This window comes from Oryzias latipes, chromosome 9, assembly GCF_002234675.1.
Source record: "Oryzias latipes chromosome 9, ASM223467v1".
NCBI lineage: Eukaryota > Metazoa > Chordata > Actinopteri > Beloniformes > Adrianichthyidae > Oryzias > Oryzias latipes.
In genome coordinates this window covers 6,074,068-6,089,486 of record NC_019867.2, presented here as the reverse complement: position 1 = coordinate 6,089,486, position 15,419 = coordinate 6,074,068, and the positions used below count along the sequence as shown (strand labels likewise).

The following is a 15,419-nucleotide window of genomic DNA, read 5'->3' as shown; positions in this document are numbered from 1 at the left end:
AATTTTAGGCTTGTTTTTGTGTGATGTTGGTGATATAATATGATGTGCAGACAGATGAAGTACGATAGCGGCTTGCGTCACACATGTTGGTACACCTGTGACTGTTTTTTTGTTGTTATCATCTTTACAGAAATGTTCCAGGCTTCAAATGGCAGTTTCCTCCCCCTTTGTGTGTTCACATGGAAGAGTGCAATTGTTTCTTTTTTCTGTTTAGTTGTTTCTTTTACAAAGAAAACCAGATTCCATTAACATATTTAATTCACAGCATACACATTATCACAGGAAATTATGCAAAACAAGTTTTGGCCAGTTTACATTTAATTTATAATAGATCAGCCTTCCAAGACAAAGTTTCATAAAATATTCCCCAAAGAGTCTAAACTCTGATACTTTTACTCTGTCAGTAGGCAGTTTTGCTTCCTCCTGTTTTTTTGATAGAAAAAACTTTAAATGTAGTATTTTCCAGTTTCAACAAGAGCTTTGTAAATACTTAAGTTTAACCATTTCAATTTCACAAGCTTTTATTAGATTTTTTTCATTTTTTTCCTGAACAAAAAAGTGTCATTTGCAAAGAGAGATTGTCAATTATATATATAGAGAGGGAAAAAAAACCCACCTCTCTCACCCTCCGCGGGTGGGTGAGAGGGTCCTGCGTAGTATCTTAGCTGTTCCTAGCACTGTTCTTTTCTGGACTTAGATGTCTGAGGTCTTTCCAGGGATCTGCTGTAGCCAGTCCGCCAGCTGCCCCGAGTGCTCCAATTACCACAGGCACCACTGTCACCTTCACTTTCCAGGCTTTCTCCAGTTCTTCTCTGAGTCTCTGGTATTTCTCCAGTTTCTCATGTTCCTTCTTCCTGATGTTCCCATCGCTTGGCACTGCCACATCCACCACAACAGCTTTCCTCTGTTCTTTATCCACCACTACAATGACTGGTTGGTTCGCCATTACCATCCTATCAGTCTGGATTTGGAAGTCCCACAGGATCTTTGCCCTCTCATTTTCTATACCTTCTGAGGTATTTCCCATTTTGACCTTGGGGTTTCCAGTTCATATTCTGCACACATGTTCCTGTATATTATTCCAGCCACTTGATTGTGGCGCTCCATGTATGCTTCACCTGCCAGCATCTAACACACTGCAGCTATGTGCTGGATTGTTTCAGGCGCCTCTTTGCACAGCCTTCACCTTGGGTTTTGTCTGGTGTGGTAGATCTGAGCCTCTATCGCTCTGGTGCTCAGGGCTTGTTACTGAGCTGCCAGGATGAGCGCTTCAGTGCTGTCCTGTAGGCCAGCCCTTTCCAGCCATTGGTAGGACTTCTTGATATCAGCCATTTCAATTATGGTCCGATGATACATCCCATGCAGGGGCTTGTCCATGAGGATCTGTCCTCCAGTACGGCATCCTCTGCTCTCCATTGCTGGAGACATTCAATAAGCATACCGACAGTTGGGGCCTTGAGCTTGATGTATTCATGGATCTTGGATGTTTCATCGTGGATAGTGGCTTCCACGCTCACTAGTCCTCTGCCTCCAAATTTGCAGTTGTTTCACACTTTTTTGTTATGTATATGATTCCACATGTGTTAATTTATAGTTTTGATGTCTTCAGTGTGACTCTACAATTTTCATAATCATGAAAAATTTTGTCCAAACTTTTGGTCTGTACTGTATACACACACACACACACACATATTAAAGAATAGGGCCTTATATTGACCCTTGTGGGAGTCCACATTCAATATTTATGCATTTTGAGGTCTGACCTGCAAACTACATGTTGTATTTGCTGTATTTACACGAGTTTTTACACAAGTTTCGTGAATGTTCTTTTTACTTCACAAACCACCTGTTACAAGATGATAAGCAAATCCAGAGGTTTCTTTTTTTGTGATCTAAGTTGTTCCATTCACTCACAATGTAAGGACAATTTGATTGTTGGTCAATATGCTTTTGAATTTGTGAATTTTTGTCTCAATGCAACATTCCACGCAGAAACAAAAAGGATCTATTAATTTTGGAATGGAATGCAAAATGCAAAAATCTTGAAATGTGCTGATTCTACTTTCAGCTTTTTCATTAGCCTCCCCAGCAGCCTCTGCTGTCCTCCTTCCATCCTCTGCACCAAACTCCCCTTCGTCAGCACAACTCTTTATTTTCTCTCACTACAACAGTGGCAATAGAGTGTGCTGTCAGCCTGACGGTGCATCTTCTCTGCTGCGCTGCCTCGGCTGCTGAACTGCTTTCTAAAGAGCAGGAAGGCTCATCTCTTGCCCCAGTGGCTGATGGGCAACGACAGCAGTGTGTTCTGGGATTACAGTCAATGAAAAGGGGGGCATTCCAGCACTGGGGTGGGGGGCTTTTGTCACACCATGGCCACTGTTTGCTTTTGCCAAGACAGCTGTGTGGTGAAAGAATCCAGAGGTGACTGCCGTTTATCTGTGGAACCTTAACCTCAAGGTCTCTTCTTCACCAGTTTGAATAAAAACTACCCTGACCAATCATTATATTGACCCCATTTACATCCTACCTTCGGAGGTAAGATTTCAGAATATCGGGCATTCGTTGATTTACAGGTCACATTCAATGGTCGGAGGAGAACACAAATAAGCAGAGGAAAAAAATGCAGAATGTTGAGACAAAACATCACAAAAAAAACATTTTAAAGTAGCAAAGTGACCAAAACATGATAGGAAAAACAATCATTTTAACCAAAGAAGTGCAAAATATGAGAAAGAGCACGTAAATATAAAGAAATAATCACAAAAAGACATTATAATCCGCAATAAATAAGAAATTACCACGTGTCCAAATAGGATCTTTCATAAAGCACAGAATTCAGGCAAAAGAGTAACAAACAAATGGTCCACCAAAAAAGAAAATAATTTTTTGAACTAATTTTGTCTTTAAAAGGGTTTCAATTCATAAAAAGTATAATTTACTGTGCTTAGAAACTCTTTAAATAGCAAGTTACTATGCTTATCCATCACACGTGTAACAGAAAAACCATTAGGCATAACAAAAAGCGTACTCGTGTAGACATGCCCGGGGGGCCTCAAGGGGCCCCTGGTAGCGGGTACCCCCATCTTCCTTTCTGTCGCGCCCCCAACTCAAATGTCCTTCAAAGAAGCCTGAACTGTAATTACCAAGTCATGCTAAAGACTGCTTGTTGCGGCTGCATGAGCAGCTGGTTTGACGCAGAGGAATGATAATGAATGGACATCATCTCTGCGTGAGGACATGAGCAGAAGGCGCTCATCACACTAAACGCTCACACATCATCGGATGCTCATTTGACTAAAAACAAAAAGCAGCACAGATGTTGGTTTGAAATATGCCCCTTGATATTACAATTACCGGTATTAATAGTTAAAACACATTTGTTTCCTTCTAATAATTTTCTTCTAATTTTGCGTTTTATACTATAATTATTGGGGAAATTTGCCATTTAATATAAATAATACCAAACCAGGATTTTTACGATGGTCATTTAGTTTTTAATCCTGAACCACAGTGCCACCTAGTGGTAATTTGACCTCACTAATCCATCAACACAAAAGTTTTTTTTAACTTTAGTCAAAAAAGTATTCGCAGAACACATGGAAGTTCCTTGATTAAGCTTTTATTGGATATCTGTGCTTGATTACACACAAACATGAACTTATGTAGGAATTTTGGCCAATTTAGTACTGTGATTTATTTGTCTGAAGAAAAAAAGAAAAGAAAAATCAGAGAAATAATCATTGTATTCCAATGGTGCAAGTTTTCCTTCATCTCTTATGTTTACAATCAAAACTAAAATATTTGAGATATTTATTTGATATTTAAGAGGTGTTTTATAGAACAATTTATCAAATGAAATGTAACTGTGAATCAAAACCAAAGAAAGTACGTGTAAGGCAAACGTGACTTGAGCTTGTTTACTGCTTGTTTTTCTTTTTATACATCAACTGGGGTCAGATCCGGATCTGTCCTTACATCAGGAACATCTTTAAAAAATTAAATAACAACAAGTCTTTTTTTTCAACAGATGGTTTCCTTTTTATCTGTAAAATATTTCACATTTTATTTTGAATGACAAAAACTTGGTGATGAAGAAAATCTATTGTAAAAATTAAAAAAAGGAGTGAAAGAAGATTTTCCAAAGACAAAAAAAAAAAGACAGTAAATTGAACTGAAATGAAGGGTCAGACGTGGAAATGTCAGAGTGTGGGTCCTACAGCTTTTTAAGCTGTTGGTTTGTGTTACTGATCTTCCCATCCATCATGTCCACTTTGCTTAGAAGTGAACCAATAGAGTCGTCCTGGCTGTCAATTTCCGACTGGAGTCCAAGTCCGAGGTTCTTCAGTCTTTGCAAGCCTCCACACATTTCATCTAAATCAATCACAGCAGATGTGGTTAAAGAAGTCACATTTCAACCACATTTTTTTCAACAAAAAAACTGAACATATCCCACAATTCATCACTGTGTAAAATCACTTTTAACCCCCATTACCTCATTACATTTACTTTAAGACTATATGACAAATATATCAATTTTGGGGTAAATTTAGCCTTTTTATTCTTTGCAGCGTTTACCCTGTTTAGTAAGGTTTGCAGTCATTTGCTAATACGAACATCTCTTAAGGTGGACTGTTTGAATGTGCACATATAACACTTGTGTAAATGGCATATACCATGCTATTTTTAAGACTTTAATAGTAAACAATATCCCACGAATATGATAATATTTTACCTTTGGCACACAAAATAACAATTTTTTTTTTATTAAATACGAGTTATTTTCGCAAGTTAATTTTCCAAGTTGGAAGTAAATTGACTCAGTCTCTGAGGCACCACCTTTCGCTCCTTGTGGGTGCCGCAAATTTCATGACATCAACCTATAGTCGGCCTCGCTAGCGTGTCTGCATTTCTCCAGACTCCTCCTGTAAGGTGCAGCTCTCACTGGTCTTCGTCAGCTTGTGATAACCCACTCGTTTTTGTGGATAAGGAGGGGCTGGTGCTCAGAGAAACGTTTTTTAGAGGAATACTTAGAAATGCTTGAATGGATCAGAATACCGGTTTGGGGTTTCTTTTCATAAGGAATGAACATTATAATATACTTAAAGCTCAAAAAATAGATTTTGCATAGGCCTCTCAAAAAATCATGCAGCAACAGCTGCTTGTTTGGGTGCAGTGTTGTCTGAAAGAAACTCTGACTACAAAGTGTGTTATGTTGCATTCATAGTGTAATGAACCACACCAGGGTTCCCTTGCAAATGAGACCAGCCAGGCCCTTTCAGGCAGACCACATCGTGTTGATCAAGCATTCTTATTTAAAAGGAAGTTTAAATGTCATTTTAAGAAATTACTCAACCCTATAACCGAAATACAAAGTGTCCTGTTAGATTTCTTACCCAAGTTTTTGTCAAGGGTCTGATGAGCCTCTCTGAGGTGTTGGTTCTTAGGGTATCCATTCTGTCTAGGTAAACCCCCATCTACTGAGGAAGAAGCTCCAAAACCTGGAAGCGAAGATCACAAGTATGTAGGATGTACTGTGACACGTTTGAACATTGACATTTTCATGTTCATCCTTACCTGATGTTTCCAGTTTCCTCAGGTTGGGGTGGCTGGCTTGATACTTGTCTTCATATTCTCTGCTGTTGGACAGAGCGCTCTGTAACCTAAAAAATAACCCACAGAAAAAGTATTCATGTATATAATTCAAAACCGTTCATATAGACAGTAGAAAATAGTATCATATCATAGTAGGAGGTATTTTATCTGACCTAGCATTGGCTCACATTTATGGAGAGCTTGCATTTTTGCATACTAGCTCAAGGTGACTGTTTTTGTGACTTTATTGTTGTTTATTGTTATATTTTACATCCATCCAGAGTATATGACTGCTTTGTAAACAGTTGTGAGAGGCGGTTTGTTTGATAATGTTTCTGTTGGGCTCTCTACATGGATTCGTCTGTAGCTGTGCTGATATTTAAGGACGTGTGTAGGAAGAAGTGAAAGCACCTTCCTTAAAGAACAGACAAGATGTACAGAGTAAAAATAAAACAAGTCCACTCTGGCTTTTGAAAATGTTTTGTGCATTCTGGTGTAATGAACAAATATGGTAAGTTTTCCAAAAGCAGATTCGGTTTAATCAAATGTAGTCTTGGTAACACAGTGTACAAAATAAAATGCCCTTGAGCAAGGCTCTTAACTCCTACTCAGAGCTCCCAGGAGCAACAGTAGTTTCACTTTGCAGCTCCCAGGTGTCAATGTGAAACTGTTTCAATGTGAAACTATCAGTGTGAATAAAACATTCTAAAAAAAGTGGGCTGCCTTTCAGATAACTTTTTTTTTATTCAAAAGTTTCTTTAAAAAATTAAGAAATTGAAAAAAAATTAAATGTATTTTTAATTAGTTAACTTTACAAAACAATATTTTTTTATTCGAAATATAAAGCTTTTTTTGTAAGCATTTTTTTTCAGAATTGTCAATCTTTTCCCCCCAAAACTGATTTAAGACTTTTAAAAACAGACTAAAATTTGAGACAGAGATCACTCTCTTGTCTTGGGGGTTTTGAATATTATTCCTGTAAATGTAGGACAAGATTGAGCCTGAAAGGTGTTAGAAGTGAGTAAAAATAATCACCAAACACGTAAATGACATGTTGGATTCTCTGAAAAGGAAAGTTGTGTTTATAAGAAGCTGAAACCAATGTTAAATAAGTAAGGTAAGAATATTTAAAAAGATTCTGGATTTCAATTAATGTTAACTGTAAAATGATGACAGTCAACAAGCACTTCTAATCTAAAGAAGAAATAAGTAAAGCGTACCTTTCATTGGCCTGGTAGGTCGTTGGCTCCTCAGCTGGCGGCTTTGTCTCTGGTTTGCTCTTAAAATAATTGACAAGTCCTCCCCATACACTCTTGATGCTGTTGATATGTTTTTGGCTGGTCTTGAGGTCCTGATCCATGTTGTCCAACATCTTGTCGGTCCTCTTTAGAACCTCACCCTGACGTACCAGCTCCTATGAAGGAAGATGAACCAGGTTTCTCAAACTGCCGCTCTCTCAGAAACATTCAGAAATGATGTCTGCATTTGAATAAATCTGATTTTATATGATTAGATTTACACACTTCTGCAGTTTCCACACCCATCTTCTCTGATTCATAGATCAGGCCAAGAGAGCGGTGACTGCTGTCCACAGCAGATTGAGCTGTACGCATCACTTCCTGCTGCAGGTACCTCTGCCGCCTCTGTGCTTCAGTCAACCCATCATCGGGGTCATCATCAAAACCCCTGCTTTTAGGCTTAAAATCTTCCTCATCGTCATCATCTGCAAATGGATTGTGGGATTTAGGGTAGGCCATCTGTAAAGAAAAGTCAGTTCAGAAAATAAAAAAAGAAAAATAAATTAATCTCAGCTGCGCCTCTCATTTCACGGCATCAAAAATAGGAGATGAGTGGTAACAAGTTACATTTACATAAGGAACTAACTGTAAAAGATGAGTTTCATAACACTCTTACTCAGCTGCAGTGAGTTTCTTAATTGTTTTGTTTGTTCTAGTTAAAAAAGCACAATGACTTGGTTTTTACAACGGCAGAGAACTGCAAAAAAAAAAAAAAAATCCACCATTATAAACATAATAAGGCTTGGTTTTTGACTTTATGGCCATAACACATCAGGGGATCCTCTATCAATATTTTGAAATATTACAGACAGAATACTATGTGTAAAGCACATTAAATATAACATATTTAAAAGTCCAATTAATACTCATAATTGGACTTTGTTTATTAACTAAGTAGAGACATAATTTTATCAATTCTAAGAAGGATAACTGATATAATTATTGAATTTGGTATGCCCAATTTATGATTTTTGACAATATCAGATTTTCCAGTGTCATAAAACTTGTCAATCCAAAGCAAGTAGACCTTGCTAATTAATATCTCACTGGAAAGACAGGAAGCTATCAATAAATCTCATTGTTGCCAAAAAGATTCACCAAAGACATATTGTTCTTCCATTTGGTTAGTTTAACAATTTATTTTAGAATCTGGAAATAGTAGTATTTGCTCTTCAGTTTACCCTTTGCTTTACTACGGTAATTTCCATGAATAGTTAAAGTAATAATTAATCCGGTGCTAAGTACTCAAGCAGAATTTTTCACTAATTGTTTTACCCTACTAGTCATTCAACTATTTACTCGAGTAAATAGTTTAATGACTAATGTTTCCTTTTATTTGAGTTTTCTTTAAGTAATTTGTTATATTTAGACACAAGGTATTTCACTAGAGTAAACAGCTGTTTTTCTGTGAGAAAAAAAAAGCTTTAGGCGTATTTAAACTTTTTGAGCACATCTATGATAACTCTTATTCATCCAGGACGCTGTTCCATAGCAGAAAACGTTTGAAATTGGTCACTAAGACATAAAAAACAAAATGTTTTACATTTAAAAAGCTAAGTTTAAACCCTACTCTACTGAAACAAACGTAAACAAAAACAATAACAACAAGAAAGACAATATAATCAGCAAACTGCTAAAAATTATTGATAAAAAAAATAAAGCTTTCACAACAATAAAAAGTGGTGGGGGGGGGGGCACAAAAATGAAACAAAAACATTTGTCATTTCAGAATATGGGGGGGGGGATCGATCAACCAATTGATTGGTTAGCAATTCAGACAGTCAGACAGTATTGCGTAACAAACTTTTCGAAGAAATATTATTAAAGGCTAACTGGTCCTCATGTTGCAAGTTTTATGAACAAAAAACATACGGATGATATTTTAAAAGAATATTATCATGTTTTTTTCATTTACTTAACGGCCGAAGAACGTAAAAAAGAACGAAATGAATGATTTTTGATATAAAACTCGAGGGTGTTGTCAGGCTGCTATCACTCACACAGACCTAGCTTTTCTAGAAAGATCATAAATAAGTCAACAAATTAAAAAAAATACAATAAAAGCAGCAACAAAACAGAGTTGATGGTCATTCTCACACGACACACTACAGTTATAACGACACCGCAAAACTGTAAAGAAAACCAACTCGACAAACCTTCGATGATTTTGTGTTAATATCAGCTGACAGAAGAGAGCGACTCCTCTTCCTGTTACGTCAGATGACGTCACCGCGTCCAACGGTCAATCGTCCGCAACCAATTCGCAAACTAAAACATAAAGTGTTTTTATTCATAAAAAAAATTGAATAAATAATTGCTATTACACAATTATGTTTTTTACTCCATTTCACCCAGAATAATTTATAAATAAAATCCTTTTTTAAAAGTAAAATACGCTTTTGGGAAGTATGTCTTCTCCCGGCCGCCGTACTGCGGCTCTCCCAGCTCCCAGTTGCAACGCCCCCCCCGCCTCGAATCCTCTCCTGATTGTATTCATTGCTCTGCCTTCATGTAGGGGCGATCATGTCTGTGATAGGAGGTGGAACGAGAAGCTTTTATTTTAACACAGTTCTGTCTCTGGCTCGATCTCTCGCCGCCCAGCGTCCAGCACCGCTCGAAAAGGTACAAACGAAGGAACCCGGGTGTAAATTAGCGTTATTTGGCCAAGTTGGTAGCGACAGTCAGTTGGTGGTGAGGGTGTTGCTTCGCTTCCGCACAGGAGGCGGTGTCTTGTTTTGGTCCCAAATATGACAGGCAGGCTGATTGTTTTTGACGGATCTGTTGGGAATCGATTGCGTGGCGGCGTGACTGCGGGGTTTGTGTGAGTGGAGAAGGAGGGAAACCGAGGGCACCGGGTCCCGGTGAGGCGCCCGGTACCGCGTCAGGCGGAGCGGGGCTTTCACAGCACTGCAGTCAAACAGGTTTAAAGACTGGAAAAAGTTGATTGTGTTGACAAGGCGAAAGGACAACCTGTTGACACTGGAAGATGGAGCAAAGGAGACGAGGGGAAAAAAACGTCGAGTTTGATCATTCTAATGGATCATCACTTGGAAAATACATCATGATTATACATCACTGATTGATTCCACTTTGAACCAATTTGTTACGGTTTTAACATATGTTGGTATTTAATTTAAAAATTCGCGATTTTATTAATGTTTACTTGAAGTCACTATGTTCTTAAAATTAAATAACACTTTTTATAAATGGAAATAATTCATCTAAGTAAGTTGAAATGGAATTTATTGTCGTTTCTTGTTTAAATAGTTTATAGGTTGAATAAGGCAGATAGATGCTATTTTATCACCATAATTTTGTTGTTACACTTTCCTTTTTTTTGAGTATCAAAGATTGCAACCAAGTAAGTAACCAAGAAACATTTCAGTCGTCTTACTTACCGGTAGTCTTACCTGAGTATTGGCTTAACCAGACATATTAAATTTCCAGTTAAATTTAAACCACATTTATTCTGTATTTGTACTCTTGCTTGTGTAGTTTTTACACTTTGTTTCTAAGTTGATTTGCTTTTCTCTCAGGAACGTCACATTTAATCATCAACCTACCCACCTGTTGCACCTTATGTCTTGTGTGTTTTGTGTCAAAAGGGTGTATATTTTTCTGCATTGTCTGCAGTTTTGAGATGCAACGGTTTTTGGTGACCAATACCTTAACCATAGCCTCCTCTTGTAACCCATCTACACCCGTGCTATGAATGGAGCACAGTTTCTCAGCCGCTGCACAGTCAACCTCAAATTATTTCTGTTGTCTGCCTGATCTCCTTTGGGTTGTACTCAAACCAACTTCAGTATTGGATGAATATCTCATTTGTGAGATGATTAAATATTTCATCACGGCCATGGTGCAGCGGTAGGGCGGTCGACCTCTGATCGGAAGATTGCAGGTTCGATTTCAGCCATGTGTCGAAGTGTCCTGGGGCAAGACGATGAACCCCACCTTGCCTCTGGTGGAAAGTTGGCACCAGTGTCTGAATGTGTGTGTGAATGGGGGAATGTGACTGTAAGGCGCTTTGGGCCTTCGAGGAAGGTAGAAAGCGCTAAAAAAGTATACGCCATTTACCATTTCTATCATATTTTATACCATATACTATTTAGAGGTGCAATGATTCATTTGGACAGCGATTTGATTCATATCCTAATTTGTGTTTACCGATTCAATTCATAGTCGATATTTCATTTTGAACAAATTAGTTTTTTGACCTGAAATCAATCCAGGTCATCTTTAGCCAACACTTCAACTAGTGAGACTCAGAGAGAAATACCTGGGTAATTAACAGTACAGGTGAAGTTTTCCAGATTCCTTGCAAGACAATCAAGTGTAAATGAAATATGTTTACAAACAATTAAACAAGAATTCATGGAAAATCTATTTACATTGTAGTTTTCTAAAGTTCAGCCCAAATAATCCAAAAGGAACATCATTAGAACATTCTACTGCATGGTCGCATGTCTTTGCTAAATTCTTAGTGTTTCCACACAAGGGGGCTGAAATGATGGACTGATGATCTTTTGGTGCCATCAAACGTGTGTTGTCCGCTGTGATGCATTTGGTCGTTTTTACGTTATAGAAAAATAAACCTATAGTACCTAAATCCAAATGGTATTTTCCAACATAGAATATAATTTATATATTTCATTGTGAAATGATTTATAATTTTATAGATTGTTTCAGTTTATCAAATTAGTTGATTAGATATTACTCATTTTTTTCTATTCTATTCTACCATGAAAAAAACACTGTCCTCACTTTGATCTGTAATTGATGACTCTGATTGGGTGTACAGACTTTGTTGGATAAAATTTTGCCATTTTATAAACATTTTTTTTGATTCTTGAAGTATTCATTGTTTGGATATGTGATTTATTTATTCTTCATTGTTTATGACACTTTCTTCATGATTCCTCTCTTGTAGGTCCAGAAGCTACAATGCATGTGTCCTGTGGAGGTCCGTGGTGTTTTCACTGTAGACGTGCGCCGCATAGATGCTGTGATTGCACTTGGCGTGTTTCTGGTGGAGTCTGGCTTACAGGTGAGGGGTTGGTCTTGAAGAAATTTGCTGCACATCTTCAAGCAATTTTTTAAAATGTATTTATTTAGTCATCTATGCTGTTTTTAATTTGATCTCATATGCAAGCCTCACTGAGATTTAGTGTTTTTTTTAGAAATATTATTACTATGATACCATGTCATAACTACTAGTGCATTTTTGCTCTCAACTTTTCATCGTGGATCATCAGAACAAGCTCAATAATCAGATTAAGTTGCAGATTAGACATCCAGACGACCATGTCAGCCTCTAACCTCATCACACTGAGGAAAAGCTTCTGGGAACGCCACTATTCCATTTAAATACAAGTGTCATAGCAGCCTTGGAGCTGCATCTGACTGTCAGAATTAATGTAGCATCTTAATTTAGATTTCTCAGAGCTTGGTGGTGAAAGTGCTGCCTAGTGCAATTTGTTATGGTGGGTCATGATTTGCTTTACCCCGGCAGCACAAAGACATGCTTGTTTCCTACTTGCTGAGCCTGTTGAGAGGGCTGCCACGGGTCCAGTGGATCGAAGAAAGCTGTGGGAAGAAAGGAAAGGGTAAGAGGAATCCTCTTATTATTGCTTCACTGGGGCCTCTGCTTACACGAGGCAGTTGACTAAGTACCAGTTAAGTCACAATCAAATGCACAACTCTGAGGTTTGCACTTCTAGCTAGAAATAGTTTATACACCAGATGCATTTACTGGTCTTTCTTTCGTGCACTTTCTGCTTCACCTTTGTGTGTTTTTTTTGTGTTCTGCAGAATTTCTCCCGATTGCAGAAAACTTCAGTTTCTGTCTCATAACACTTCTGGCAGATGTCGCTCAGATGGATGCTGAGTCCCAACAAGAGGTCAGCGGACAAAGTGGTCTTCAGATTTCAGTACTTGCTCATTTTTTTTGCTCATAGTTTTTTTTCTTTTGTTTACTGTTGTTCTTATAGATCTTAAACACCATAATGGAAGTCATGCAGGCATTTCAAGAGATGTGCCAAAGTCCCAATAAACATGACAAAGGTTTGCTCTCAAATTCAGCAATCTGTTTGCTCTGGAAAAGCCTTCATCTTCCTCGTCTTACTAGTGGCTATTTTGTCTCTAGTTTACTTGTGCAGGTACACTGTTCCCAGTCTGTTCGGCATGACTCGGGCCTTTGGCCGCTACAGCAGCACAGATGAAGCCCTGCTGACCAAGCTGTTCCCCAGGAGTTCACCGCAGGCCCGATGCGTCCCCGAAGAAAAGGAGGGCGTGCGGCGCCGATCCTTTAACGACTTCCGTTCTATTTTGCCTCCCTCGCTGCTCAACGTTGTGTGCCAAACCGATTCTCTGCGGAGACATACGGGGAACAACCGGGATTCCTCTGCGCAGGTGCTTTATTTGGGCTTTTTGAATTCAAATTTGAACTGTCATCTCGTTTGTTTATCTTACGGATATGTTTGAAATTTTTAATCTTTTTGATGAGTTTTGTTTGACTCTTTTGTTGTGTTAAAATCTGCTCCCATAGATCTCCACAGATCCAGCAGGTCCTTCGCCCTGCTCTCCCACAGCTCCTGGTCCACTTTATTTTGAAGGTAAAAGTCTTCTATTTTTCACCTGTTTGATTGAGCATCTCCAGGACTTGTCAATGAAAGCCATCAATGTTACATAACAGCTCAGTTCCTAACTGTTCTATTCAGTTATTTTGCAGATGCTTTATGCAAGCAACTTTAGGTTTTCTCACAATTCAAGGCAATGAAGGGTTAGGTGTTTGCCCATGAGCACAATGGGCATGGCAGTACAGGATGTGAACAACCATAATCTTCTTCTAAAAATCCCATTCAACCATGAAAGATGTTGATTTTGTGACATAATCTTCATCGTTGGTCTTTCAAAATTTTTTTTTTTGCCTTAAACAGATTCAGGATATTTGTGTTTTGTCTCATTCAAAAAAGCAGGATTTTTGTTTTTTGTACTTTGTCGCGAGCAAAAACAACATGATTCTTGGGTTATTATGTTTTGTTTCATCCAAAAAATTAGGATTTTTGTGGTTTGTTTTTGCCCCAAACAAAAAAAGAGGATCTATGTGTTTATCTCATGTAATTAATTGTAATATATCATTGCGTCTTGTTTTAAGTTGTACTTTTTTGTGGTGCAGTATGAGGTGCCGGTGAGACGTGAACCCTGTTTCTTGAAATTTCAAATCTGAAGGAATCAGTCTTGTGTCATCTCCATCACCTCATCTTTTTTGTTTGCAGGTGCCTGTTTCCCAGAATGCAGTGCAGTGGACCCTGAACACTATTTTTCCACAGTCAGTTCCAGTTTCTCAGTGTCGCCCCTGTCTGTGGGAGCAGGTGAAAGTGAGGTGGAGGTGTCTGTGGAAGTCCTCCAGCATCTCATCGACATGGTGCGGTAACTGAGCTTACAAAGAGGCTGTGGTTCCTCCTGCTGTAGATTTAACTGTTTTTGTCGTGTCCATCGTTGACCTTTAGGTGAAGAAGTTTGTTTCTGACTCCTCGCTGAAAACTCTGGATGCTGTTTTGACAGAAGTCCTGGAAGTAAGTAAAAAGCAGCTTTCACTACATATTTGTTGAAAGTAGTGAAATAATCTGTATGCGCTTTTTTTTTTTGGGTGTTTAGCAGAATCCCGGGATCGGCCTCTGCTACAAAACCTTCAGTGACACTCTGTATGTGTGTGTTTTCAAAATGCTGCGGGACACTCTGTACAACCTGAAAGGTGGGGGTCACCTGCATTTATCGTGCATTTAAAGCAAACGGTTTGCTACACGACTTCGTCATGCTTTCCTCACAGATCTGCAGCCGGCATTCGTGCGAGAAGTGCACGACTTTGTACTTGAGCAGTTCAGCAGCAGCCAAACCGAGCTGCAGAGGGTACTTTATGACACGGGGGGGTTACCCAGTGAACAGAGTCCCCTCAAGCTTCGTTGCCAAGCCAATGCTGCCTGCGTGGACCTCATGGTGTGGGCCGTCAAAGATGAGCAAGGTAATCCATCCTTGCTAACGCTCCCTGCAGAGGGATGCTGCATGTCTTAAGTGAACCACTTTCCTTTTTTTTTTCGGGTCTATTTTTGTCAGGAGCTGAAAATCTTTGCACCAAACTGACAGAGAAGCTCCAGTCGAAAGCATCCAGTAAAGTCATCATTGCCCACATGCCCCTGCTCATCTGCTGTTTAAAGGTATAACACAGGAACTAAAAAAGAGCAGAGCTGAGATCAACCAGTTTCATTCTGCTAAAAATTGGGGCTTTCTCCATCTTGTCTTTGTTTCCAGGGCCTGGGCCGTCTGTGTGAACGCTTCCCAGTGATTGCTCATTCTGCTTCCACCTCGCTAAGAGACTTCCTGGTCGTTCCTTCTCCTGCTCTAACAAAACTGTACAAGTATCACAGTCAGTACAGTACTGGTATGTGTACCACACAAATTTCTTAAAATCAACCCGTTAACTAAAGCTCCACATTAGAATAAAATAAAATAAAACTTTATTGATCCCAT

General features: G+C 38.7%; 2 protein-coding genes across 4 annotated transcripts in view; one reads left to right on the top strand and one right to left on the bottom strand.

The window, feature by feature from the left end:
• Nucleotides 1-3,603: 3,603 nt before the first annotated feature.
• On the bottom strand, nt 3,604-9,171 carry snap29 (synaptosome associated protein 29). Its single transcript, XM_004072161.4, has 6 exons — nt 9,047-9,171; nt 7,116-7,349; nt 6,813-7,006; nt 5,575-5,660; nt 5,394-5,498; nt 3,604-4,371 (listed from the first exon to the last, which is right to left on the bottom strand). The coding sequence occupies exons 2-6, from the start codon at nt 7,347-7,349 to the stop codon at nt 4,214-4,216; spliced, it is 777 nt and encodes a 258-aa protein (XP_004072209.1). The 5' UTR covers nt 9,047-9,171; the 3' UTR covers nt 3,604-4,213.
• A 171-nt stretch (nt 9,172-9,342) lies between these two features.
• The window catches only part of LOC101154784 (phosphatidylinositol 4-kinase alpha), a 31,395-nt gene continuing 25,318 nt past the window's right edge, over nt 9,343-15,419 (top strand). For 2 of the 3 annotated variants that reach the window (XM_023958260.1, XM_023958258.1), the window contains exons 1-13: nt 9,343-9,512; nt 11,821-11,937; nt 12,403-12,496; nt 12,702-12,790; nt 12,881-12,953; nt 13,036-13,301; nt 13,438-13,504; nt 14,168-14,316; nt 14,402-14,467; nt 14,550-14,646; nt 14,722-14,913; nt 15,006-15,106; nt 15,201-15,330. In XM_023958260.1, coding sequence (XP_023814028.1) covers nt 9,414-9,512; nt 11,821-11,937; nt 12,403-12,496; nt 12,702-12,790; nt 12,881-12,953; nt 13,036-13,301; nt 13,438-13,504; nt 14,168-14,316; nt 14,402-14,467; nt 14,550-14,646; nt 14,722-14,913; nt 15,006-15,106; nt 15,201-15,330 — 1,540 coding nt within the window. In that variant the 5' untranslated portion in view covers nt 9,343-9,413. The remainder of the gene's footprint in view (nt 9,513-11,820; nt 11,938-12,402; nt 12,497-12,701; nt 12,791-12,880; nt 12,954-13,035; nt 13,302-13,437; nt 13,505-14,167; nt 14,317-14,401; nt 14,468-14,549; nt 14,647-14,721; nt 14,914-15,005; nt 15,107-15,200; nt 15,331-15,419) is intronic. The other variant, XM_023958259.1, reaches the window with a different exon arrangement.

Excerpts from the sequence above, each read along its gene's own strand:
- snap29 (XM_004072161.4), bottom strand. The coding sequence starts at position 7,349 with ATGGCCTACCCTAAATCCCACAATCCATTTGCAGATGATGACGATGAG. Across the intron at positions 7,007-7,115 it reads TGGGTGTGGAAACTGCAGAA|GAGCTGGTACGTCAGGGTGA; the intron begins GTGTGTAAATCT and ends CTTCCTTCATAG. Across the intron at positions 5,499-5,574 it reads GAGGAAACTGGAAACATCAG|GTTTTGGAGCTTCTTCCTCA; the intron begins GTAAGGATGAAC and ends CTTCGCTTCCAG.